Raw genomic sequence first — 25,816 nt, forward strand, 5'->3', positions numbered from 1 at the left:
GTGTTGCCAACGTGTCGAGATTTTGCTGTGAAGCAGCGCCGGTTTCGTCTGGAGATTTCAGCACTCAACACACACACACACACACACACACACACACCATACTGACACTGATTACCACTAGGTCAGCCGCTCGCAATCTGTGCCAAAGATCCTTGGCCTCCTGCTGATCTAATCCGTCTTTACGTGTACAGATGGAGACAGGTGTGACACACATATATATATATATATATATATGTACACGCACTTAAATATAAGTGCCGGCACACATAGATGCAGGTGTTGCATGTACAGAGGACACACACACACACACAGGCAGACATCAACGGTCTAATAATTACTCACCTCAAAGGAACCCAGGCCTTGAACGCACACAGACACAGATGACCCGCGGTCACATGCTGACAAGATCTTTCGTCAGATGCCTCTTGTCTTGAAAGCAGCTGACTCTGTGTGTGTGTGCGTGTCTGTGTGTCTGTGTGTCGTCTGAATGATCCCCTGTGTTGTGTCTCTGAGCATTTCCTGTTATCAAAGTTGTGACGTCATATCCGGGCGACTATATTTTACACGGGAGGACTGATTTTCCCACAGACATCTGCTGCGTGCCACGGATAGCCAGTTTGCGTTTGTGTGTGTGTGCATCCGTTTGCCTTCATGAGAGCTCTCACTGTCCATCTGCCTGTGTGTGGGCTCAAAAATAGTCAACGTCCACTGCCAATAGCTTGTTCTCACCAGCCCTCTCCCTCTCTCCCTCCTTGGAAAGTGTGTGTTATGGTGCGTGTGGCGGAAAAGCGTTGTGTTCTTGAGGATCATGTTTAACTCGTGGAATGAATCAGTGTTTTGTGCCTCCGATAGCAGACAAAGCCCCCCATAGAGAGACGAAGAAAGAGAGAAGGATCAAGAAGGAGGAAAAAATAGCCAGAGCGAGGCGGGTTGAGGGAGAGTGTGGAATGTGAGAGGCAATTTGACACAGGAAGTGGGTCCTTCTCACTCCCCTGGAGGACAAAGTCCCCTCACACACGCACACACACACACACACACACACACACACACACACACACACACAGACACGTACACACACAGGTAGAAAACTCTGCAGGGGTGGAGGAGGTATTTCAGGTGTGTGTGTGTGAAAGGATGGGATGTTTGCATGTGGGTCACCTTCCAGTGGGCAAGGGGAAATGAAAAGGATCACGGTTCATATCCGGAGCCGCATTCAAAGCCCCGTCGTCTGATTCCCACAGAATAACGGCAGCCTTCAGTTGGGGGAAATATCTCCACCTCTCACCCCCGCCCTGTCTCCGCCCTACGGCTGTTTACGTTTTGATGTGTACACACACACTGCGCGCCCATATCTGAAGGCAATTTCTTATCACATGGGATGAAGCGGCTCAGCAGATGTGCCACATTTGACTGAAATAGGTTTTTCTTTTCTCGTGGAGGGAGTTCTGGTGTTTGATGCGGCTCGGAAGGAGAGGAATTTCCCATTAAAGCGATAGCGGCGTGCAGGGACGGAGAAGCCTGCATTCACAGTACCTTTCCTTGCTATATCTCCTCCTCTGAGCTGGCAGAACAATGGGGGCTGAGAATCTGCACCTCAGTCTGGAGCTTGCGAACTTGTACACAAACTTTCTCGGCTTAAATAAGGATAAAATGCGCGGCCATGCCTTTTGGTGCCGTGAGAGCTCAAAACAGCCTGCAGCAATCTCTGAGACCTTCAGCCTCTAATGTCAAACTGCAGACTAATAATTTAGATGTCACATTTGACCCCTCTTTGGATGTACACTTCAGAAGTTTAGCACTTTTTCTTTTAACGCAATTGTTTCCACAGTGGAGGGAGCACTGTTTTTTTGCTCTGGTATATGCTGATCAGCCACAACATTAAGACCAGTGACAGGAGAAGTAAATAGCATCTTGTGACGATTGTTCTACAGGGAAACTTTTGGATCTAGCATTCATGTGGATGTTACTTAGACATGTAGCACCCACCTAGACCAGACCAGACACCCCCACCCCATAGCAATGACACTCCTTGATGGCAGCAGCCATCCACAGCAGGATGCAGCCTGATACAGACACACAAAAACAGTTTAGGAACAACTCAAAAAAAACATGAAGAACAGCACAAGGTGTTGACCTGGCCTCTAAATTCACTAGATCCCAAACTGATCAAGTATCTGATCCACAGAGGCCCCCTCCCCTCAACCCATAGGACTCAAAGGCCCCCACTGAAAACATGCTTTTGTTTTATTTATTACCATGCAAATAAAGTTACTACTTGCTATATTACCACAATATTATGGGGTTAAAATAACCATTATAAAGTCTCCCGCTCTTTCGGTCGAGCTGATGTGCAAAACTTGCTACACTCAACTGCTCCCGGTAATGAGTGAAGGCGACCCAGACGAGTGCTGAGAAATAAATCTAGCCTTTTGTGTCTTCACAGCTGGATTATTGTAATTTATTGTGCCCTTAACTGAGCCGGTCTGCAGATGGCTCAACGTGCCGCAGCTCATCTTCCCTACAAAGACAAAGCGACGAAGCGACCGAGCATATGCCTTAATTGCTGTGCCTATACAGCGTCGTCCAGTCTCAAAGTACACCTTAACACGAAGAAGACGGGACGGAGCGTTTGCTGACATGACACCAAAATCTGGTGTTTAAAGGCTTGTTCCTGTAGTAATTTTTATATTTAGTGGCTGTGGTTTAGACAGCGTGTCATGAGCCCACAGGTTGAAGAATCCCAGTATTTTCATTTGATCATCATGAAAAGACCAGGTTGTATCATGCATGAGAATCTCTCTCTGAGCTAAGAAAGCAATCACCAGGCCCCGCTTTGTGCTAAACTTTCCCAGTGGAATGCGTTCAAGTCGTCCCATGTATTAGAAAGAATGCGTTTATAGTCTGAATTCATCCAGCTGCTAACTTTCTCCTTTCATGATCAGTGAACAAACGCTAGTGCAGACACGCTTGCTCACATGTATGGAGCTGGTGCACATTTAGTCCTGATTTACACACACACACACACACACACTTGCGGTGCTTGTGAATAGTGGTGGCGGCGGCGCGCAGCGGTTTTGTTGATTCAGTGAGTCAGAGGGAGACGGAGAACGCTGGAGGTGTTTTAGGTAGGTCAAAACAGGCTGGAAACACGGCTCGTGCAGATACTAAACACACACAGACTCCCTTGCAGTAATTGGGCAGCACTGCGCAGACATACTCGCATACATATTCTCCGGAGCGGAGGGGTTAGATGAATATGGAGACAAGAGGAGGGAGGGAGGAAGGAAGGAAGGGGAATGGAAAAAAGAAAAGGGAGGTGTACGGACCACAAGATAATGAGGAAGAACGGAGGACATAAAATGGAGAGGGGGAAGGATGGAAAAAGAGTTAAGGTAATGGCAGGATGGGGAAGCTGGATGGCAGGGGGGAAGACAGGAAGAAAAGGGAAACGAATCGAGCGATGAGCGGTCGAAGGAGGAGGACGGCAGAAGGGAAGCTGAGGGGACCAGGAGTGGGGAAAAAAAAGAGCGACGGAGGAGAGAAGATGGGTGATATTGGGACGTGGGGAAGGGCAGAGGGGGTAAAAACGAGGGCTGGGTGATGGGGATGGAGCGAGGCCAGGACGATGGAAACGAAGGGATGGAGGGATGTCGAGAGAGAGAGGGAGAGAGGGTGGGGGAGGGAGGCGTGCGCTGCTCATTCCCAGGGGACGGTGCTCTACCTGCTCTCCGCGGCCGTCGCCATGACAACCAGCATGGCTGCCGCTGTCACAGCTTTATCGCCCCTCTCTCCTCTCCTCTCCTCCCTCCCTTTCTCCCTTTCATCCAGCCTTGTTGCTTCTCTCATTCACAGCTTCTCCTGTCTCATTCTCTGTTTTCTCAGCCCTTCTTTTTTTCTCATCCGTCTCTCCGTTCTCCCTCTAACTCTCTCCTCTCTCCTAATTTCTTCCCTGCCCCGTCTGCTCCACGACGATGGATTTAAAAATGGAGACGGGAGACATGGCAGTTGCGTTTCACCTTTACAGTAGAGTGTGCGTTTGTGTGTTTGTGTGCTATTACAGGACTCTAAATTAGAGAGCATAAACGCACCACCGTCTCCCAAAACCACAAAGCATTCTGGGATCTCTGTGTGTTAGAGCTTTTGCTATAAATAAAACGCCCAGAAACAGGGCGCCTCCTTCCCACTAACAAACCTTTTTGTGTGTGTGTGTGTTTGACTGAATCATAGATGCCTTCTAGCAGCATATTAACTATACACTGAGATTATATTACCATTTTTCAGTCATATTAGCCATGTGCATATTTGTATCTGTTTCCGTACCATCCAGGGTAATTGCGTTAACGAAAGGCCGGATGGGTGGGGTTGGGCATAGCCGTCCAATGGGGCTGCTGGAATGCGCATTTCCTGGCAGGAGGCTGATAAGAGCAGTCTAAGGCCGCGATAAGGTCGGCCTTCACACTCCCGACTGAACCCCGAGTATCGTCTCTGTGAGGCTGGCCTCCATCTGACCTCCAGCGCGCTACTCCCTCCGTCTCCCTTTCCATCTGTTGGCCTGGTGGTTATTTTTGTCGGCTATTTTACATTTACAGCCAACAAAAACTTTTCAGTCTACTTAACTCTCAAAATCCCCTCTCTTGATTAATTATATAGAAAAAAAAATAAATCATAAATGTTCATCCCTCATCTCGGAATTTGTAGTTGCCGAAGCGCCACTTATTAGCTTCTCCTGAAACTTTAATCTTCATCACATGGTCCTCATCAGCTTGTTGCTCGCTTTTGGAGACGGATCTGCTGACATATAACTCTGTTTATCTAACATCTGGTACTAAAATATATGAGATTTAGCTTCATCCATGATGTTTAAGTTGAATCCATCCTGAGATTTCTTTTGTTTTTTACCGTTACCTGACACTCCTTATTCTATAGAATAAATGATTAATGGAGGAAAATAATCTCCGGATTAATTGACGATGAAAGGAATCATTAGTTGCAGCCATATGCTATAATTACAGTTTTGATACTCCATTAATTGTCATTTATTTAGAACATATGCGGCGTCCTGGCGGTGGGCTTTCTAGGACACCAGCTATCACAGTGGGCACCTTTTCTGCTCGTCATCCCTCTCCCATCAATTACCTGCCATTACCGCTTAACAATAAAACCCTAAAATGAGCAGAAATTACTTTCAAAACCGCCTAAATCTGATAATAATTTTGATGTATATCTCAAAATCTCAAATTTCTTTGAGTTCTGTCGAATAAAAACTCGCTGTGGGTTCTGGGAATGCTATTTTATTCATTCATGGAGATTTAACAGGTATCAAACTAGCCATGAAATAACACTGTGTATGATTAACTGTGCATTTTCCACCATGACATAGTCAAAAACTTTTGCAAAGAACCTGTATCCTTATGACTGGAAATGCTATCGCAGTTCCGCCGGGGAGCCCATCTTTCAAAATAGCCACTATCGCCACTCAACGTCTCGTAAGGTTGTTGTGGTTGCTGCATCGGATGCCGGTAGAGAGCGCACGGAAATGAAGACAAAACAAAGAGCACGGCGTCTTCCCAGGGGAACGTCTTTAAGGCCCTGCGTGAAGAGGTATAGAGATCAAGTAGAGTGGGAACGACTTCAGGTCAAAGCTAAACGCGAGAGACTTTATATGCGCGGAAATATGAATGGCGACGGGAAAGTTCCTAACACCTTCGTGTACTCAGATCTGCTGTTGAATGAGAAAGCACAATGAAGCAAAGATTCATGCATTCACATGACTGTATGTCATCACTTCCAGTCATCTTCTCTTTAATTAGTCAGCGTCTCAGATTCTCTTTTCATCTTTCTCTTTGATAACGAAGAGATTTTGTCAGTTTTGATCCACAGTTATCCGTTTGTGATGCATGTTTTCATCAAAGCTTTAATTTATCTACATATTATTAACTTAGGCTCATACGATTGTCATCTTTATTGATCCGGTTGCGTTCAGCTGTAATATTTCATCGCAATTTCATAAAAGTCCGCCTTGATGGGGCTCTACTTGTTGTGCACAGTGTGTGCGCTTAAGTGGTCATGGGGTTATGGCATGGACACAGGAAGTTTATATTTATAGATCCGGCCAAGTGAAGAGAGAGCTTCCTGAGTGGTGCACAAAGAGGGGATTTTATATAGGTGTGTGTGTTTACATGTGAAAGGGAGGCAGAGGAGGTGAACGAAGGAGCACAGGGAGGCCGCTTCAGAGCGAGAAATACTGTGTGCGGAGAGGCATGTGACTGTGTATGTGTGCGTTTGAATAATTTAGCCCAGCGTCCCGACAGAGGAGTGAACGAGGTCAGGGGCTCAGCGCTGCAACGCTTTTCCTCTCCCCATCCATCTATCCATCCATCCATCTCTACGCCCACCAGCCTTCCTCCTCCTCCCACTTCCATCGCCACAGAGCTCCTCATTTATTCTCCCCGTCTTAATAAACAGGAACTCGGTAACAAAAGGCTTTCCACATGTTACTCACGTCCCCTCAATTATCGGCGAGCCATGAGGGGAGAACATCGATCCAATTAAATACAGATACCGAAACCTGCTGTGTGTGTTTGTGTGTGTGTGGACCCTCTGAAGTAAACCTTTGAACCCCGGCTCTTTAAAGGGCCCTTTCAAAGCCGTTTGAACGAGCTACTGAAACTAATGAGCTGTATGTGTAAGGAGTGGAAAAGACTGTGTGTGTGTGTGTGTGTATGTGGTTGTGAGGTTAGGGATTCTGTAATATTGCTCAGTGGTTGCAGCAGATTTCTTTCCCCATAGGGCCCTTTTTCTATAAATGCTTCCACACACGCACACGCTCAAAAACACACACACACACACATACACGTTAGCAGCAGCAGGTGATTCATTCTTAATCTTTCATTCCAACAGTTGTGGATTAGCCCTAATCTTAGCCGGCAGAGACTCAGGTCTGAAAGGCTGACTGACACCGAGAGCGTGTGCGCGCGAGGTGTGTGAGCGTATTGTTTATTCAGCTGCGCGTGACGTGATAATTGTTTCCCCCTTGTTGGGCCGAGCGGGGCGTCTGAGTGACGGGACAAGATATGACTGAGGCAGATACACGGGAGTGACTGACAGGTCACACAGCACTGAAACATTATACTCAGCAGGAGGAGGAGGAGGAGGAGGAGAAAGAGGAGGCAGGGGGACTCGTAGAGGAGATGTCTCTTTGACATTAATTATTTTTTTTTTGACATATTAATATGAGCCCCCCGGTGTGAGCTGCATTCATATGTAGCCGGGATATAATTTAAGATCACCGTTATTTTCATAAGCAATTAATCTCTCACTTGTTTTCTTGATTAAGCGATTAAAGGTTCGTTCTGTAAAACAGTAGATATCAATGACGTTCAATTCACAGGATTGTTCTCAAGATAATTAACGAGAAAGAAAAAAAGAAATGCATGTCTGCGCGTTGTGCCCACTGTTCTCCTGTACTTCCTTTGTTTTGAGCGTTGGCTTAAAGCCAAATTTATACATCTGAATCAAATCTACGCCGTAGGTGCACCGTAGCCGCGCACCTCGCCAGAGATGTAGCTACACACTGTGAAGCATCTTCCTCGCCGACGTCTATCAGTGGCCAGATGAGCTCGGAAAATTCACTCCTCTCCTCCTGCCTCAGACGCTTCAGTAGTCATACACATCATCCACTCTGTCTTTTTTTTTTCTTCCTCTCCTGCATTGCAGCGATTTAAGTGTAAGTAACTGTGGTTCAGCATCTATTAGGTCCAACCCCGCCGTGACTCTCTCAGCTACGGCTGACATTGTTTGACGTGCGAAGGGAAAACGCAGAAATTACGACGCCTACTTATATGAAAGTATAAACTAAGCTTAGCGTACGCCACGCCACAGTTTGGGTGTGGTGCAAACAAAAGCCCAAGACTAAGTTTCTGTCCACTATAAAGAAGTTTTCAGGGGCAAGTCATAGACTGCATATAAAGTTGGAGAAAGTTTTCGGGTATCTGAGGAGCTTTTTTTAAAGCCACCCTCAAGTGGCCATTTGAGGAACTGCAGTTTTTTTGTCACTTGGACAGCTACAGTCCCAACAGTCTGCTTTTCACTTTCCAGTGTGGCCGTAAAATACCCACCTGTAATTGTGACTTAAAGCATTTGGCTCGGTTATAGCCGAACATAAATTGAGCAGCACCCAGGAAATAACGGCGATTGAACAAAGCCGCGAGGTGTGGCGACAGAAGAGTGATTAGACATCGGGGCTGGAGGCGGAGGGAGCGGAGATTTGAAGAAAATGAAAGGGGAATGAGGTCAGAGGCAATCACAGACAAAAGTGATATGAAAGCATGGCGCGGTGGTCAAAGTGCAGCCGGAGCAGAACGAAGCAGGTTGGAGATGAGGACAAAGTGCAGCAGATGTGGAAAAGAAAGAAAGAAAGAAAGAAAGGAAGGAGGGAGTGGGTGAATTTGTTAATGTGTTAAAGTGGTTATAAAAAGGATATGAGGAGCTCATCCTTAAAATAGAGAAAGAACGGGGAGGAGCTGGCTTTAGGTAGAGGGAAATGATAAAATAGCCGAGCAGCTGACGAGGAGGAAAAATGAGAAAATGAAAGGAAGATGGATGGGCTGGATTGGTGTCCTGGTAGCAGCAAAGAGAGAGAGAGAGAGAGAGAGAGACACAGACTGGTGGTTAACACAGGCCAGTAAAGAGCTTACAGCAGCTGAGACGGATTGAATGGAGGGAACAACCTGGACAGGATTACACCGAGACAAGAGAGCGAGGAGGGCTGCGAGAGCAAGATAGTATCATAACCCATATATTTCCCTGTCCTCCAGTAAAACGTTTCCTCTGGTTTACACGGACGCCGACCACTTCCACACCGCCCCGCTTTAATTAAGTGGGAGTCCACAGAACCAAGTGAATGATGATCACCGATTTATACCGAGCAATCTGCTGCTAATCTGTGCGTTAGACAACCATTCTCAAGCTCTCTCTAGTTACTTAAATCTACCTCCTAATTAATTAGTCAGTGAATACCGTTGTGGACCGAGAGATGAAGCTATCTTTAACTGCAATCGGCAACAAATGAACGCGCTCTCACCTGCAGCTTCTGGTGATGTTTGACTCAACAGAATACTGAAGGGAGACAACACCGTGGCAACGAGGAACTGCCTATTTCCAGCTACCCGCTGCACGCATGTGTTAATATTGCTAAATATAACATGCAGCAGAGCTTCCCCATCGGGGTACCCTTATAAGAGAATAGTTCAGCCTGTCTGGGAAATGCACTCACTGCTGCTTCTTTTTTTTCCCTCCAAGAGGGAGACGAGAAGATCTTTACCAGTCTCATATCTGTGTATTAAACGGTGAGCCGAGGACAGAATGTAAAGCAGGTAGCTTGTGTTTTTGACTCGTAACACCGACGATGTGCAGTTGTGTTGAAGTAAATAGTTTATGATCCATAGTTGATCAAGTCAGAAATGGTTAGCAAAGGTTTTGCTTTTGTCTCCTAGCAGGAACAACAACGCCAGATAAAGATGTATTTTATCTGCTCAGATTATTTAACTCTATCTTTCTAAATGACCAGATGGTGAAAAATTCCCTAAGGAGACCCACCACTCACTGTTCTACTTGCAAGATGCTAGCACTGCACAGAACAATGCGCTCCAGTGCAATTAAACATGGCATGAATGGAAACACATAAGAGCAGTATTGTTAGGTTAAACACTCAATCAGGGCTGCAGCTAGAGATTATTGTAAGAATCAATTAATCTACTTCCTGGGACACGTTAGGTGATTGTCGGCCGTCGGCCAGCTTTGGGCTGAGCATCTGTCTCGGCGGTGTGTGTCCCGCGCCGTTGGCACTAGTCGCGTCCAGGCTGGTGGATTCAACAGGTTGAATCAGCGGCGACGGGATGACTTGGTCACAGATTCCACTCTGACTGGGTGTTCATCTTAAACTTACCGGTGCACGCGAAGGCTCATCTAAAATCAACAAAGTATAGACCAACTGATCAGCATAACTCAGAAGAGGCCAGTTCTGTGCGACAGTTTGTAGCTCTGCCTAGCCTCCTAGCTAATAGCAGCTCTACCCTTCTGGTATGAACTGTTCTTTCCTCTCACACGGGCAAAGCATGTATGTGCCAGCTGTTTACAGATCTTTTTTAGGCTCAAAATATGTTTGTTTTTGTGAAAATTGCATTAGAATAATCGAAGAGCACATTTTAGACCCAGTCTTTAAATGGTTAAACACTTTGTGCTCCTTTAGTGGGTCCCGACAGTGAGGGAGCTGCAGCCGTATGAGGTCTGGTAAATTCAATCATATCAGGAAACACAGGACGCATTCATTGACGAAATCAGGAAGAAGCAAATGTCTCATTTCCCTGACTGGTCTCTCATGTTGGCTCGGGACTCTCTAAAGTCTTCTGACATTGATTCGTCGCAGTTAAGCAGTATCTCATGATAAATATCTGATTAGGTCACAAGCATTCAGTCAGTGCGGCCTATTAAGGCAGGGACCATATGCTGCTCTCGCCTTATCTCCAGTTCGCCCCGCCGCCAGATCTCACAACCTGCGTAATTAGTATTCGATATCAAGGGCCGTTATGATGCATGGAGAATCAATCGGCTATCTGGCGGCGCCGACAGTCACTTGGCCGGCCAGTCGCTGGCTGGACGTCGCCGCGAGGCTCGCGACTTGCCAAAAGCCGCTCGACCAATGGGAGGGCGCCAAGAGAGCGTAGCAAGGTCAGCTTCTGGGGGTAGCCTCGGAGCAGACGTTTGTTTACCTCCTCCGTACGTGTGTGTGCGTTTGAAAGGTACGGCCATGATAATAATACTCATTACACACTCCGCGCACACACACACACACACGCAAAGTTGCATCTTTCCATTCCAGATTGAATTACACAGGGCTGATTGGATTTTTCTCCCCTGCATCGAAGACAGAAACACTCCTCTCTTTGTTCTCCACCCCACCGCCTCTGGGTCCATCCATCCCATCATTCCTCAGTGCAGTTTTTCTCTTCTCAAATATTCTCCATTTGTACCTTTCCTCTCGGAAACGGCCTTTTTATGCATCGATTTTTCCCCGTCTCCTTGTCGTTGCTTGCTTGGGGTTTGTTTAGTTGCATGACAGTCATTAGCCTGATTACACAAGCTGTAATTACATGAACGCACACGCGCAGATGTTGCCTCGTGATTCCCATCACTGCATATCGGCAGAAATGTGATTCTCATCATCGTCCCTCTGTCTGTCTGTCTGCCTGTCTGCCCGTGTGTGTGTGTGTGTGTTGAGGTTTTCGATTTGGGGCTGACAGGAGACCATTGATTACCGTTTCTCTGTGTGTACTCCGAGTGCCCCTTCTCTCGCTCTCTGCTACACAAAGGCATCATGGTCCGCGGGGCGCTCTCTCTCACACGCAGCCACATTTCTGAGCCCTTTTGAAAAGTTCCTTAGAAACACGAGAAAAGTTCCAGCCACAGGCACCACGCCCTCCCACTGGCCCTGCAGAAATAGGCCCATTGAGCCGGGCTATAATCACACACACACACACACACACACATATAAACCCGCATTCAGCCTCACTCCTTCTCCTCTCCAGCACTTCATAGGAGCAGCCACAAAAACGCAGCCATTGACCCACCAGCCAACCGGCAGCATTCACTGCAACATTTCTCCCACCAAACATCGATAGCACCACGGACGAAACTTCGAACACACTCGTGAGCACGACAAATACGCCGCGGCGCGTCGTGGAGTGTGGGAGCGGCAGCCGGTTCCAGAATCTCAAGGCATTTCTGGCAACGGGACAGTGACACACACTCGCTCAAACTCTCACTCGGAGATGCATGTTTCATAAGGTCATGTATAATACAGGATGATTCCACGCAGAGAGGCCTCGTGTGTGTGAGTTTGTGTGTGTGTAGTTGTGTGTTAGCCTAAAGATGTGGTCTTTAATCCTGGTGGATTGTCAGATTAGTGTAACAGCTGGGTCCTACATACAGATATACATCTCTCGGCCTCTCTGGCTCAGAGTGCATCACCCCTCCTCCCATGCCTGATCCGTATGTGCATTAGTGTTTTTGGATATATATATATATGTGTGTGTGTGTGTGTGTGTAAGAGAGACCAGTCACGGCTCCCGTGCGTTACATGGTTTCAGGCCAGCTGATGTGTCACTATACAGTCACGTGACCCCGAGTGAGTCTGCGGCGAGCTTTGGTGTCAGCTGCTTGTTTGGTCGGAGAAACTGAGACATCACGGGTCAAGCACGCTGCGCCCCCGGAGGGCTTGAGACGCTGCTCTTTTAGCCCAGATCAGCTGATCGTGTTTAAACCGGATATTCCCTTTCAGAATTAAAAGCAAAGAGATAATAATTGTTCCCTTTTAAAATTCAGAGAGTGGTTTCAACATCGAAACTCAGCTCTGCCGCTTTCCTCTCCTCCTCTGCTCCCTTCTCTTCTCCCCCATCTCCCTCTTCTGTTTCTGTCCCTCTACCCGGCTGGCCTCAAGCAGATGGTTCTGCTCAAGGTTTCTTCCTAAAAGGGAGATTTTCCATGCCACTGTCGGCTTAAGTGCTTCCTCTGGAGGGTTTCAGGCTCTGGGTGCTGTAAAGCTTCTAGCGGCAATTTGGATTGTTATTGATGCTATATACGTAAAAATTGAATTGAATTGAAACTAAATGAAAGTAGCAAAAGGCCCGTGGACACAGTCGCAACCTCGTTGGGCGGCTTTTATGAGTTATATTTTGCGACACAACTTACAGAAGTTCTAAAGCAATCCTGCCTGCTGGGCTGAACGCAGTAATTGTCCATTTGTGGAGGTATTTTTACAAGCTGAGGACTCACAAAGAGCTAATAAAAATCTAAAAAGGAGCCGAAAAGGGTGACAGGAATTCCTCAGTCGCGCATACAAACAAAGATAGGCTGTGAAGAGGAGATGCCGGCGCAGACGCTTGTACTGAACTGTAAAGCACACATATGGAATAACCAAGAAGAACCAGATATATTTGAATACTTTTAAATGATAAAATCAAGTACATTGTTTGTCCGTGCTGCGTTCACACTTCACTTAAACCTCTTACAAATTAGTTTGGTTCGGTTAAACCAAAGCTGCGGAGTGTGAATGCACCCTGAGTTTCATTCCTGATTAGTTTTTGCGGCCGTTACTGATGGTCCAGTTCAACGTTACACCAAACACTTGTTGAAGATCCACTTTTCCAAAATGCAACCAAAGAGCAGCTAGAGTATGTATTTAATGTGCAGCCGAACCTAAGTGGTTATAATTGAAAATCAAATCGAGCAGTTATCCTCAACTCAGCAGGACTCAGCGAGGCGGGGAGTCACCTGCAGCTCTTCGTCTGTAAATTAAACCAGTATTCACTTCCTTGACAAACACATTTCCTCCTCTGACTGCTTCATAAAGAAATGCCGCCGGTTTGTGTTGGATTTGCATTAGCATCAGCGCGATGCAGTTCTGATTCAGCTGTGGGCGAGTCGACAGCTAATAGTGAAGCTGATATCGGAGCAATAAAATAACACAATACTGGATTACATAGGCAGACAATGGTGAGTGGGAATGGCTCTGCTGTCTGTTAACAATGAGGATACCATATGGAGAAGTAATTACAGAAAAAAATATTGTATGTATTGTTTGCAAGAGACCAAATAACCGCCTATTGTGGACATTAGCAATGAAGAAGAAAACCAGACTGAATTTGTTATGTGATTAATTTTATGTGAACCACAGTTTGGAGACCTCAATAACCGACTGTATAAAAGGGAAAGGCAGACAGCCCTGTGCGTAATGAGGATTAACTGTCAACATAACAATGAGAGCATTTGACTGAACACTGAGCACCGCCACATATTGATTTTGGCCTGTTGTTTCTGCGACAGATATTCCGAGACATAAACCGAAAGGCTGTGCGCTCGCTAAAACGGATTCGAATCGCCGTGCAGAGATCCAGATTCCTGAGTTTCCTCCACCGTGCACCTGTTCTGTCCCCGCAGCTCTCTGACCAAGCCGCTCACTGTACCGTGCACCATATTTAGCATATGCATGACTTTCCATAAGGGCATTCATCACTTGGATCATATTTGTCCTTATAACTCAGTGGAGAAAGATAATATTAGAAAGATAATATTAGTGCTTGGTTGCTGTGGTTCGGTGCTGCACGGGGAGGGCTTTAGGGCCCGAGCAAGCTGGAATAACAAACTAGAGCTGGTGTAATGCCATCCTCCCACAGGTTTTGTACACGGGAATGAATACCGCCAACTTGGCTGCGATTTGGATCAGCCACAGTAGCGCTATCAGGAATCTGATCAGCAGAAAGGACTAAAAATAGTGAAGGGAGAAAAAGTGTTTCCTGGCCGCTCCGCATGAACATGTTTATAGTCTTTCCTTGGCAGTTCACATTTATTGGTCACAGCGAGCGAGCGGGTGTGAAAAAACTGAGAGAAACATGTAGGAAAAGATCAGAGACGTGTGTCTACCTTCCCACTCGGCGCCACTTAACGGCATCGTGTCCACGAGGATCCTATTGGCAGCAGTTTAGGGTTATTACATATTTAAAATGAGCCCGACAGCTATGAATGTCACACCTTATTTTTGTTTCACATCTCAGATGAGTCTAAATGCTGATATTACTTTTTTTTGGTAATAATCCCCACGCAGTTTGATTTGATCCGAGCCACTTCCCGTCTTCTAAGGAGCTAATAAGTGTAAAATCGCTCAGCAGGTTGCTTCTCGCGAAACAAAAAGTGACGCCTGCCCATAACCCCCCCGCTGCAGCTGTTACTGTAAAGAATCTCTTGAGACCAAATGATAATTTAACTTTTAAATGTAGAGCAGTTTTACTTGGCTCACAGCCGAGGAAAACAAAAAACACCCCGGGGGGCAGAAATTTGTGATTTTTTTTTTTTTGTGGGAGCCTTTTGTCACAGGCATTAAAGGCATCACAATAAAAAATACTGAACGTATTATAAGATATAGATATAGAAATAATTTGCTGCTGCTGTCATAAAGCTTAACACGTCTTATTTTGTGAAAAAAATATTTACTTTAAAGGCACAATCCTTTATTTTTATAATATTTTATAATACTGCTCCAGGGCAGTTTAATTTCAGCAGTGACCTCGGGGGGATTTTATGATTTAAAAATAAACTATAACAGTTATTTCTACACCGATCTTCGGGGCCGACAGGGTCAAGGATCCCTGAAGCAAGAGCCTTCGCAAGCTCAGTCGACAGTGATGCCCAGATTTAATTTTATCTGTTGAAGTCTTGGCTGATATAGATTTTCACCACATCGTTGTTTCCTTTGTCCCTCACACGGCTACACTAATTTATTTACGTCAGTATCACCCCGCTGTAAGAAATATAGCCTCCATCAAAGTTTCCATTGATGGTTTTAATGTAATATTCAGTTTGATGCTATTGAATCTTGTAGTTTCTGTGGACGGGCGTGTCCGCGAGCACTTTTTTATCAGCGTGTTTTTATGCACATTTTCAACTTCTTCACAAAAAAACAAAACAAAAGCAGAAACACTGAAAATGCAGTTTTCATAATTTTCAAGTCGTGCACAAAACATTGTTTGTGCATGTATAGCAAAATTCAGCAAAGTGCAACAATAACGTGCGAGAGCAGATGAAAACACGAGGTCTTTCTTTTACATTTTTATGCATCTTGAGGTTCGACCACCGCTTATTCCGATGACGTCCTTTCACTGTGGCTGGTGTGGCTTAACTCCATGTTTTTTGGGGGAGTGGAGATCATTAATGGCATGTTTACAGTCTAGAAGCGTTCATATCAAGATGGCAGGCACCAGTTTCCTTCTCACTAAATACCGGAAAGTCCGGCCAAATCCAAGTCTGCGAGGGTTAAAATTCGGCGTCTTCGTCACCGTACTACAAGTCTGGGAGCCAGCCCGACATCCCCTGCCCACAAAAGACTGCGGCAGAAAGTTGGCCTGGGAACTGATTATGATCTGGCAAAAATCTGCAGGGCCAATCAAAACACTTGGGCAGCCTCTATCCGGTGTTGCACACAAGTGACTGTGTCTGAGCACAGTGGAGTTGAATTTATGGATCCCATTGGTTTTAGGACTTTCCAGCTGAGAAGAATAATAACAGTCTGCTATGCTGCTGTATACCTGTTAAAATTCTGTGTTTAGGCACCTTTAACGACTATATATGCCATAGATAGTCATTAAAGGTGCTTAAACACAGAATTTTAGCAGGTATACAGCAGCGTATCAGACTGTTATTATAGATTCTATGGGATTACTTGCTTTTGCTGACACTCCCATACTTTTTAGCGCCAAGTCAGAAACTTTGAGAAAAAATAAACAACCTACAGTCATAATTACCACTTCCATGTTGACGTATTTACTTTTGTAAGTGGGAACACGTTAATTATACTAACTCTGGCATGGCACAGATGTGTCGTTGTCTCAAAGTTTGTGCCAACAGCTCTTCTTGATAACCAGTGAATAAAAATAATGAGTAGAGAAGGGTGATGTGAGCGGGAACGAGGGAGCGCACTTTATGATTTTAAATCACTTACGTCGACCGAGACTGGATTTGCTCGATCCCCTCGGCTGCAGCGCGCAGGTGTTAGCTGTTTTAAGGTTCACTGGAGCTCACCTGACGTCATCGCTGCGAGGCGCTGTCTCGACATTCGACCGTCTTTGTGTGTGTGTGTGCGCTGCAAGGCGTCGGCGTGTGCGTGAGCGGCATGACTGTGCAGACGCTTTCTGTGCTAATCTCCGCTGAGGGTGGCAGGTGTCTTAACAAGGCCATCACCTGGTAACCTACTCACACACACACACACACACATTGGCTGCCCTCTATCTCCCTCACATCGTCTTGTCTGGCTGTAAGTGTGTTAGTGTAAAAGTTGGCCGACTGCCCAGCTCGTAGAAGAGTGAGACCAAAAGCACTAGATGGAGGCAGATTAGAGGTCACTGCTGACAGGCTCGGGGATCCACTCCGGAAAGGCGAGACGGACGTGGAACAATGCAAACAGTAAACCCGGCTACAGTTTTTTTTCCTGTAAGCAGGGCCAAGCAGTCGGATTTTTTTCCAGGTACAGAGAGGGCCTTCTGCTGTCAGCACGGCTCAAACTGTCCGACTCTTATCAGTGTGGGTCAGGCCGCTCCGCAGAGGAGAAGACACAGAGACGGCCGTGAATCAGCAGCTGCTTTATGAAGCGTGGGCTCTCCACCTACGGTGAATTAAACTGAGGGGAGGTTTGAAACGTGGCCCACAACAATCATGTTTGTTCCCCATTTTAGGGCTGATCTGGGTCTCAAATTTCTCCCGGATGATTATTGTTTACTTTTGCGTTTAAAGCCAGAGCTGTCATGCTGCGTTCAAGTGCCTGGTTGACAAGTTTTGACATGAAGCACTCCAGCACAGACAGGACACCCACGCTGTGTTTTAAAACAGCCATTTAAACAATAACGCACATTTAGCTGCAACTTAGCTCTGTCCATGAGATGAAACTATGAAACAAATATCATCAATCTCCATGGATGCTGTGCAAGTGGAGCCTGAAATACACACCATTAATGAACACCAACACAATGAGACGAACACTCACAGATCAAAAAACATCTAATTGCTGTTATAGGAGGAGGTACGGGGAGGGAAACTGCTAAAGGAAGGAAGGCAGTGTTACTGTGAGGATGCAGAGCCAAATGTTTACTTGGACCACCTAGTGTTAGAGATGCTGTATGCTATCAACATAAATGATTAGCGTACTGAATGCATGATTAACTGAAGTACCTCAAGGCACCATGATTCAGGGATTAAAACATACCTAAGGGGATAGGAAAGCGTCCGTTTTTACCACCGTGAAATGCTGCATAGTTTTACCTTCGCTAGTCACTAACATTATTAAAGTCACAAGGAAAGAGAAGTAGGAAAGAAGAGCATCTTTTACTTCAGTGATGTGGCATGTTTCCCATTAAGTCCTGATTTGTGGGAAGGAGCACATTTTAAATCGGGGCAGAAGTAAAATGAAAAGCAGCATTTTCTGCCGCAAATGCGACATATTAGTAAAGTCCTGGGATTAGAGATTGGGGAGCATTTTGGGAAGGTAGCTTGTACAGCTGGCAGACGGTTAGACGTCTCAGCGAAGGTGAATTTTAAAGTTTAAAATCCAGGTTGATCCTAAATGAGCAGTGAAAAATGGACAAGATCTGAGTGTTTCTGTCCCCTGCTGCAGTAAATGGAGGGACAGATAGACTCACAGATGGTGCCAGAAAGCAGAGGGAGCATTCAAATTATTCTTCACAGTTTGAGAGCTTAGAGATGCCGCAGCAGTCGGGAACATTCACTCCCGATAAAATCGCACATATTAAAAAGCACAATTAACGATTATTTCTCCAAAGCCGAGCGGCGTTGTGTGTGTGTATGTGTGTGTGTGCCAGCCAGGCATTGTGCAGCAGCAGCAGCAGCAGCAGCAGCCTCTCGGGTTACTCAGGAATGCATTTGAAGTCAATCACAATGAATCTCTCTATCTGCACAGTGAGCCTAAAGGGGATCTCCAGACTGAACTGAGCTGGACCGGCCAGAACACTTCCTGCATCTCAGCATTAGCGTGAATCTACATTGTATAGCTACGTTGTTCTGACGCATAAAACGCGCACATCTTTGTGTCTTTTCTCTCCCAACGCTCATTCTGGTAATTGTCACCTCCAGGCATACATACACAGTCTTGTTCTCAGACACACACTTATAATTTAGTGTTTTTTTTTTGTTTTTTCTTCACTTCAAACTTAAATTAAAATCTGAATCTTGCGGTGTATCAGCGAAGCCGCAGCATCGTCGGCTCAGGTTTAAGATCCAGGCCATGTAGCTGTAAAGCGAGCTGACACATGCACTCACAGAGCAGCTATAGAGCATAGGATCGAATTTATATTGCAAAGGGTGATGTCAGCTTCAGATCAGGTTTCTACCTGAGTCACTGCAAATGTTGCAACATCCATCAGAGGACACACCTGTGTGTGCTTTGTAAAAACATTGCTTCTTCTTTGTCCCCCCCCCCCACCTCAATTTTCTGTTTCCCCCGTCTCTTTTCACATAAGTATACATAATTATATATTCCGAGCTCCAGGATTGTTTTAAAATGACTCCAACTGGCACCAAATGTCTTACAGTGGCACTGCTTCATTCGTTGCCAAAAACCAGGATTGCATTCACGCCGCAGAGCCGACTGAATACGGCTGTCATCTTACGGTTTCTTTTTATAACGAACGAGAACAAAATGCAGTGGTGGAGAGAAATTGAGGGCAACGTACAGATGATTTTGGCCCTAGGTTATGCGTGTGGGGAGGAGAGCTTGCTGCGTCTCGTTGTGGTTAGTTAGCTATGTGGCGCGGGCTGAAAGTGCAGCTGTTTATAGCTCCTGAATCGGAGGCAAAATGCAGAGCTGGTCTTATTCGACTCCCCCAAAATCACGTAAAACACACACTCACACCCACGCAGAGAGGTCTGAGGGGCATCTGTGTCTGCATGTACGTACATACCACAAACAAAACCTGTGATTATGCCCATCCAGACACACACACACGCTGTAATTATGTACGGTGACGCACAACTGCCCGCCATACCGTGAATTCACACTGATAATATTGGCACACAATTTAAAAATGTCAATGCACAGAGGGTGATTATATATTACTTTAAAATGCTGGGATAAACATGGAAGATGCACATTTAAACACACACACACGCACGCTGCACAGTCAAACAGGGGACTCAAGTCTGCGGCTACCGCGAGTCCTCGAAGTTGTGGTGTTAGTTAGGGACGTGTAAATGGGGCCCTTGGGCAGGGCTCTGGTGCCTCCTCGGGGGTCGGGCGTGTTGATTTAAGTGTGTGCATGTGTGTTTTTTTTGGAGTCACGCTGAATTTAGGGGGCTAGCCTCAAGATAAGAAACGGGGTTTAAGATGAAAGGAAAATGGGGCGAGGACAGGGATACACTGGCAGAGAGTTTGTGGAACCAAAGAGGGAGGAACAGATAGGTGGGGGCAGTGGCAGACTGTTTTGATGTTGTTTTTTTAAGTTGTTTATTCGACGTTACATAACACCTTGGCTTATTGTAGTTGGTGCTCTTATATGTGTGTGTGTGTGTGTGTGAGAGTGTGTGTGTGTGTGTCTGGTAGCTTCTCACTGGGAGACGGGAATTTCTGTGAAAGGCTAAGGTTGCCCATAGCAACGGCCTTCATTGTAAAACCGATCCTTGGAATACAGCACACACACACACACACACACACATTCTCACCATGCTCGCACCGAGATGTCTTTTCAGTATTTTTTCGGCACTTTCGGCGTTTGACATCACCAGAACTTCGCACACACATTTCTCTCTCTCTTTCTCACACACACACGCACACACATTTGCACTCAAGAAGTGAAGCACACACCCGCACACACACTCTCTCAGCCTTCCACTTTGTGAAGCCAATATCCTTAGTCTGTCCGGGCTCCAAACAACTTCAAGTCAATTTCATTTTCAGAAGGTACATATAGCGTTTCAGCTCCACCTCATGCTGTGAAGTGATGGACTGAGATACTCGGGTTTCTAGATTCCATTATGCTTTTATTGGCTTTTAAAGGCATCAGGTTTCCTCTGTCTGGAGCCGGGGAGGAGCTTCTGCTTCTGCTTCTGTGTGTCTGTGCACAATTAGCATCACACGGGCTAGCAAAAACAGCTCAGCGGGGCCCCAGGATGGGCTTAAGATCGCTGAGGAGATAGGTTTGCTTTGGTCAGATTTTCAGCAGTGGACTGACTGTTTTCCAATACCTGGAGCAAAACTGAGCTCTTTTTTTTTTTGGCATGGGAACATTGTGCTACTTACCGTCTACTGATCCAGATCTGGGCTCAAATGCACAGAATGCAGTAGTAGAGGAAGTATTCAGAGGGTTTACATAAGCGATCCTGCGTTCAAACATTTACTTCACCTTCATTAATCTTCAACAAAAATACACCTTTTAATCAATATTTTTACATCGACGATGGACTGAGTGACTGCGTAAAGTTAGGCGGCCACTCTAATTCAATCAGAAGTTCCTCTCATTCCAAGGAACCATTTGGTTTTCTACACCGCTCTCGTCCAACTCATTTCCAGACGCAGCAGGCAGCTCGGATGACGAATCCTCTATACTCTAACTGTCCAGTATCAAAGACACGCAGGCCAAGTTAGTGACGTACTAGTGAACAGATTGGGGCGTTTGGCAGTTAAACAGAGATAATTCCATTAGGAGTCAATGGGGACCAAAACGAGAGCTGTTGCTTCATGTCTGCTTGATGTGTAAATAAGGAAATGTTTGCTAGCAAGTTGAGCATATCGACTACAAGGGGATGAAATGTCAGCGTCGTGTCAGTCGCTTGTTCAGCTGCTCCAAGCGGCACAGCTCAAAGCTGCCTTTATACAGAATAGCCCCATTCATCTCATACGTAGGTAGGTTGGTAGACAGGAATCGGTTTAACTGCTTTGTTTAGGTCGTAACAATGCTTCATATTATATCTTCTGTATGAAACATCTTTACATGCAAAGCAAACTATTTCTCTGCCAAGTAAAAAAAAGCAGAGGGGTTTAATGTGAAATGACCCACTGGTTAATTCAGCTTCATCACATGAGTTAAACTACTTAAAACTGTTGATAAGTTCCAACAGTGGAAAAAAACTTTCAGCACATTGATGTGAATCAATAAAGAAAGGACTGCACAGTGTTTTGGATTTCTAAATGAAATTATATATATATATTATATATATATATATATGTGACTCACAGTATATTTGAAATGAGAATTGAATCTTCAGCACAGCAGACTTTGAAGCCTATCTTAAAACAAAATGTGATGTGTAATACTGTGTCTTAGCACTGCAGTGCGTATCTCTTAATGCATTTGATAGCAGTATTAGTTGACCCTGCATGATGGGAAAAGCCTCTGAGTGCTAAAGTGTGTGTTTAAACATTGCAGGGATGTGGGATTGAGGTCAAGAGAGAGAGAGAGAGAGAGAGAGAGAGAGAGAGCGATGAATGGACTGAGAGGAGAGATCAGCCTCAAAGCGACCGACGGCTGAGGTCATTCACGTCAGAGGTTCGACCTCTGAACGATCCATGACTAATCTCTCCTACCTGACCCTGCCGACGGTTGGCAAGGTTGCTCTTTCCCCCCTAAAAGGCTTGCATGAAATAGTTGTAGATTAAAGTGGAGTGATTAGGAGGGAGGATGCTGTGAAATGATCCATGAGAGACAGTTACGGGCACATTACGGAAAGAGAGCCTTCGGGGAGCTGCTGTAAAACTCTTAACGTGAAGCCGCAGTTATTCAGAATTTAAAAGCCACACGAGGAGTTCAAAATAGCGATAAGTGATTTGCTAATTCTAATCACCGGTTAATACTTCAGCACATTAAGCAAGACATTTTCTTCTCGCGGATTCTCACATTTTTCAATTTTCTCTTCGTAGACTGTGCTTGAGCATTTTTAGCGGTGCTAGCTGTGTACCTGTGGTTGTCACTTGTCCTACCACTTTAATCCAGATGGAAATACCTCAGCATCTTTTGGATTGAATGATGCAATGTTTGGTGGAGACATTCATGACTTTTTCAGGATAAACTGTAAAAACTTTGGTGAAGCTTTAACTCTTCTCTTTGGTGCCAATACTGGGCTAATATTTGTCAAAGCTCTGTAGTGCTGCATCACAGAGGTGCTGGCATGGCTGCAGACTCTTATCTTGATGAATTAGTTGCTCAGTTAACTGTTTATCAAGGAAATATGTAAAAAATTCTCCACTCCAACTTCTTGAATTTCTTATCAAACAAGACATGTGCTTCTTGTGGTTTTTCCTTCTTTGTAGGGTGAGGACATTATTGGGTATATTGACTGCTGGTCAGACGAAGACAAGTTTGACAAGCATTTTTAGCCACGCTTGATGTGAAGCTATATGGAGGATCATGTCTACTGGCCTACCGCTTTGGTCCAGACTGAAATATCTGGGCAGTTTTTGGATGAATTGCAGTAGAGTTTAGTACAAAATTCACGGCTTTGCCAGGATAAACCTTGGTCATCCTTTAACTTTTCATTTGGCACCAATACCAGATGGGCTAATAATAGCATCACAGAGCTGGTAGCAAGGCTGCAGATTCCCATCTTTTAGAATTAATTGGGTGAATAACTGATTGATTATCTGTTTATCAAGGAAATATGTTAAATATTTATACTCCTGCTTCAGCTTCTTGACTTTCTCGTGTTAGATAATATAAACTGAACAATATCGGACAAAACAAGTGGGATTGTTTTTAAGTGTGAATTCATTTTTAACATTTTATTTACTAAACCAGTTATATAAAAAATTATTACCCCCCCCAAGAAAAAAGTTTAATGAGCCCGAGTCTTAAAGTTAATTGCTTTCCTGTGCTTTGCTGCTTTACAGTAGGAGCATCACTTGCAATTGACACGCGAGCGGAGACTAAATGAAACCTCCCCCCATCTCTCCTTAAAGGCTTTGATGTTCCTCTGCCAAAATCCCAGCTTTAGATCAATTCATTAACTATTCTCCTCCATGGAGTCTCAGACAGACAGATGTTACCCTGGTCAGCATAACGCAGCCCCCCTCTCAGTCAGACATGTGGATGTGTGTGCATGTAATCCGCCAAAGTGGTTTCTCTTTCGAATGAAATGACAAACGGCTCGGCCCTTCATGATGAATAGCTCTAATCTCTGTTACTCTCCTCGTCTCCAACAGGGACAGACGTGGTCGCCGTCCGTCGATGACGAAGGCTCGGCGAGAGATGAGTTTTACGACGACGAGGACCTCTACTCAGGCTCCGGCTCTGGCTGTAAGTGTGTGTGTGTGTGTGTGTGTGTGTGTGTGAGAGAGAGAGAGAGGTTACCCCCTCACGCCCTGGTTCTTTCAAACTCGACAGCTGCTGAGTTTCAATCTGCTGACCCTGAAGACCCCCCTCTCCCCTCCCTGTCCTTGAGTTATGATCGCTCTAGTCACCACGCACACAGAGGTCACACACACACACAATCACACTGTATAAAAATGGCGTTTGGATTGAGAGACGAAGTTTGGATTTAGGTTTACTGCAAACACCTTAGACACACCCTTCCAAACAAGCACCGACGCAGGCTCGATTCCCCCAGATCTTATTTACTTTAATCAGATTACCGTCCACACAGATTAGATGATAACACGCACACCAGCAGTCAGTTGTGTGCACCTATCGGACAGCGCATGTCTGCCTTTGAGTGAGCTGGCTGTCTGCGTGTGGAGGAATTACCTACTTAACGTAAATCACATTGGTGTAATTCAGGCTGATTTTCTGATCTGGTTGTTGAGGCTCGAGCGCAGCTCTCCTTATTAAGCATGACTCATTGAGGGCTGCCCTCGGTTCAGGCGCTGCGCTAGTGGCGAGCAAAATAAATTACAATTCAGAGCAGGAGAGCGTAGCAGAGGCACCCCCTGTGGATGAGACAGCAGCCTGGCAAATTGCTTTATCTCAAACCGTGATATGGAGTCTTATGAGTCCAAAGAAAGGGCTCGTTTTTAACAGACAGATGCGCGTTTCGTATCGCCGCGGCTTCTGAACGAGGCGTTGAGAAGCGTCTGATACGTTTCACAGAAGCTGCATTGTCAGAGTCCATATTTCGATTTCCTCTCTAGCTGCTCTGTCATCCCTCATGTCTTTGTGCCTGTAAATTCAATTTGTTTCTCTTTCAAGCCAAGGAGCCTCTCTGCTATAACAGAATGAAAGGTGGACTAATACTATTATAGCATTTAAAAAGAAAATGAATCACTCTTCTCTTCTCTTCTCTTCTCTTCTCTCTAAAGATCTCCATCCATACTAAAAGACCATAACAAAAGGAGAATGAATATATATCCAAAAACTAGCCATATACCATAACGTGGATGACTGAGAACCTTCGCAGGCAGATTCAGGCTCTTATTTGCGACCCAAATATATTACAGCTGACACCTGGTCAGGAGACGGACGGACAGGCCGGTTACACCGTCTTTACTTCTTGGTTAAACCTCCGGTCTGTCGCCTTCTGCTCTCCAGGATTTAATGCAGCTGAACTCACAGTTTACTGTAGTTGCTCTCATTTACATTCTGTTGTCAGAGAGCTAAATGAGCAGAAAATGGCGATTTAATTGTGACTGCGATCGCTGTGCCAAGCCGTCATTAAATTCACGACTAACAAACACAGCCATGCACTGTATGTGTCACTGAGTACACTGATGTAAAAAGTCTGTCACCGCAGAGAAAGTAGGATACAGGAAATAAGGGACAAGAAAGCAGCATACTACAGTCTGAAAGTCCGGACGTCTCGGCTTCCACTGGAGCTTTTTTGTGGCAACTTTATATAATTAGAAGCAATACTACCCTTTGATTTAAGTGCGTCATACCCTCGAACAACTTTCCCAATAGCTCAGTTTTCAGATTCACAGTCTAAACATTCGCTCTTACTGTAGACTGAACGAATAAAAAGAAGAAGAAGCCTTTCAGATTTAGCCCTCTTGAGGCCTCCTGGTAGGCTAGTGGTATCAGATATACACCAAGTAACCCCAACATCCCTAGTCTGAGTACAGCCTGAGACCCTGTATTTCTCTATTCCTCTTCTAAAATGATTATTTTCCCATCTACTGTGTGGTGCACTATATTGGCCATCCACCATTACGGTTGAGTTTACGTACATATCGTGTCCATAAAAGAAGTGTACTGTATGTTAACAATCCCAAAGTTCAATAATATAGTCTTCTGATTATTGTGAGTCAGTGTTACAAGGTTTGTGTTAGAGTGGTTTGTGT

At 45.3% G+C, this 25,816-nt stretch overlaps 1 protein-coding gene across 1 annotated transcript in view; it reads left to right on the forward strand.

The window, feature by feature from the left end:
- Window positions 1-25,816, forward strand: part of sdc3 (syndecan 3) — a 33,761-nt gene that overhangs the window by 2,422 nt on the left and 5,523 nt on the right. The window contains exon 2 of the mRNA XM_084563249.1: window positions 23,747-23,840. Within this exon, the coding sequence (XP_084419375.1) occupies window positions 23,747-23,840 (94 nt within the window). The remainder of the gene's footprint in view (window positions 1-23,746; window positions 23,841-25,816) is intronic.

The sequence above is a fragment of the Chelon labrosus genome (genome assembly GCF_963514085.1).
Source record: "Chelon labrosus genome assembly, chromosome: 16".
In the NCBI taxonomy this organism is placed as follows: Eukaryota; Metazoa; Chordata; class Actinopteri; order Mugiliformes; family Mugilidae; genus Chelon; species Chelon labrosus.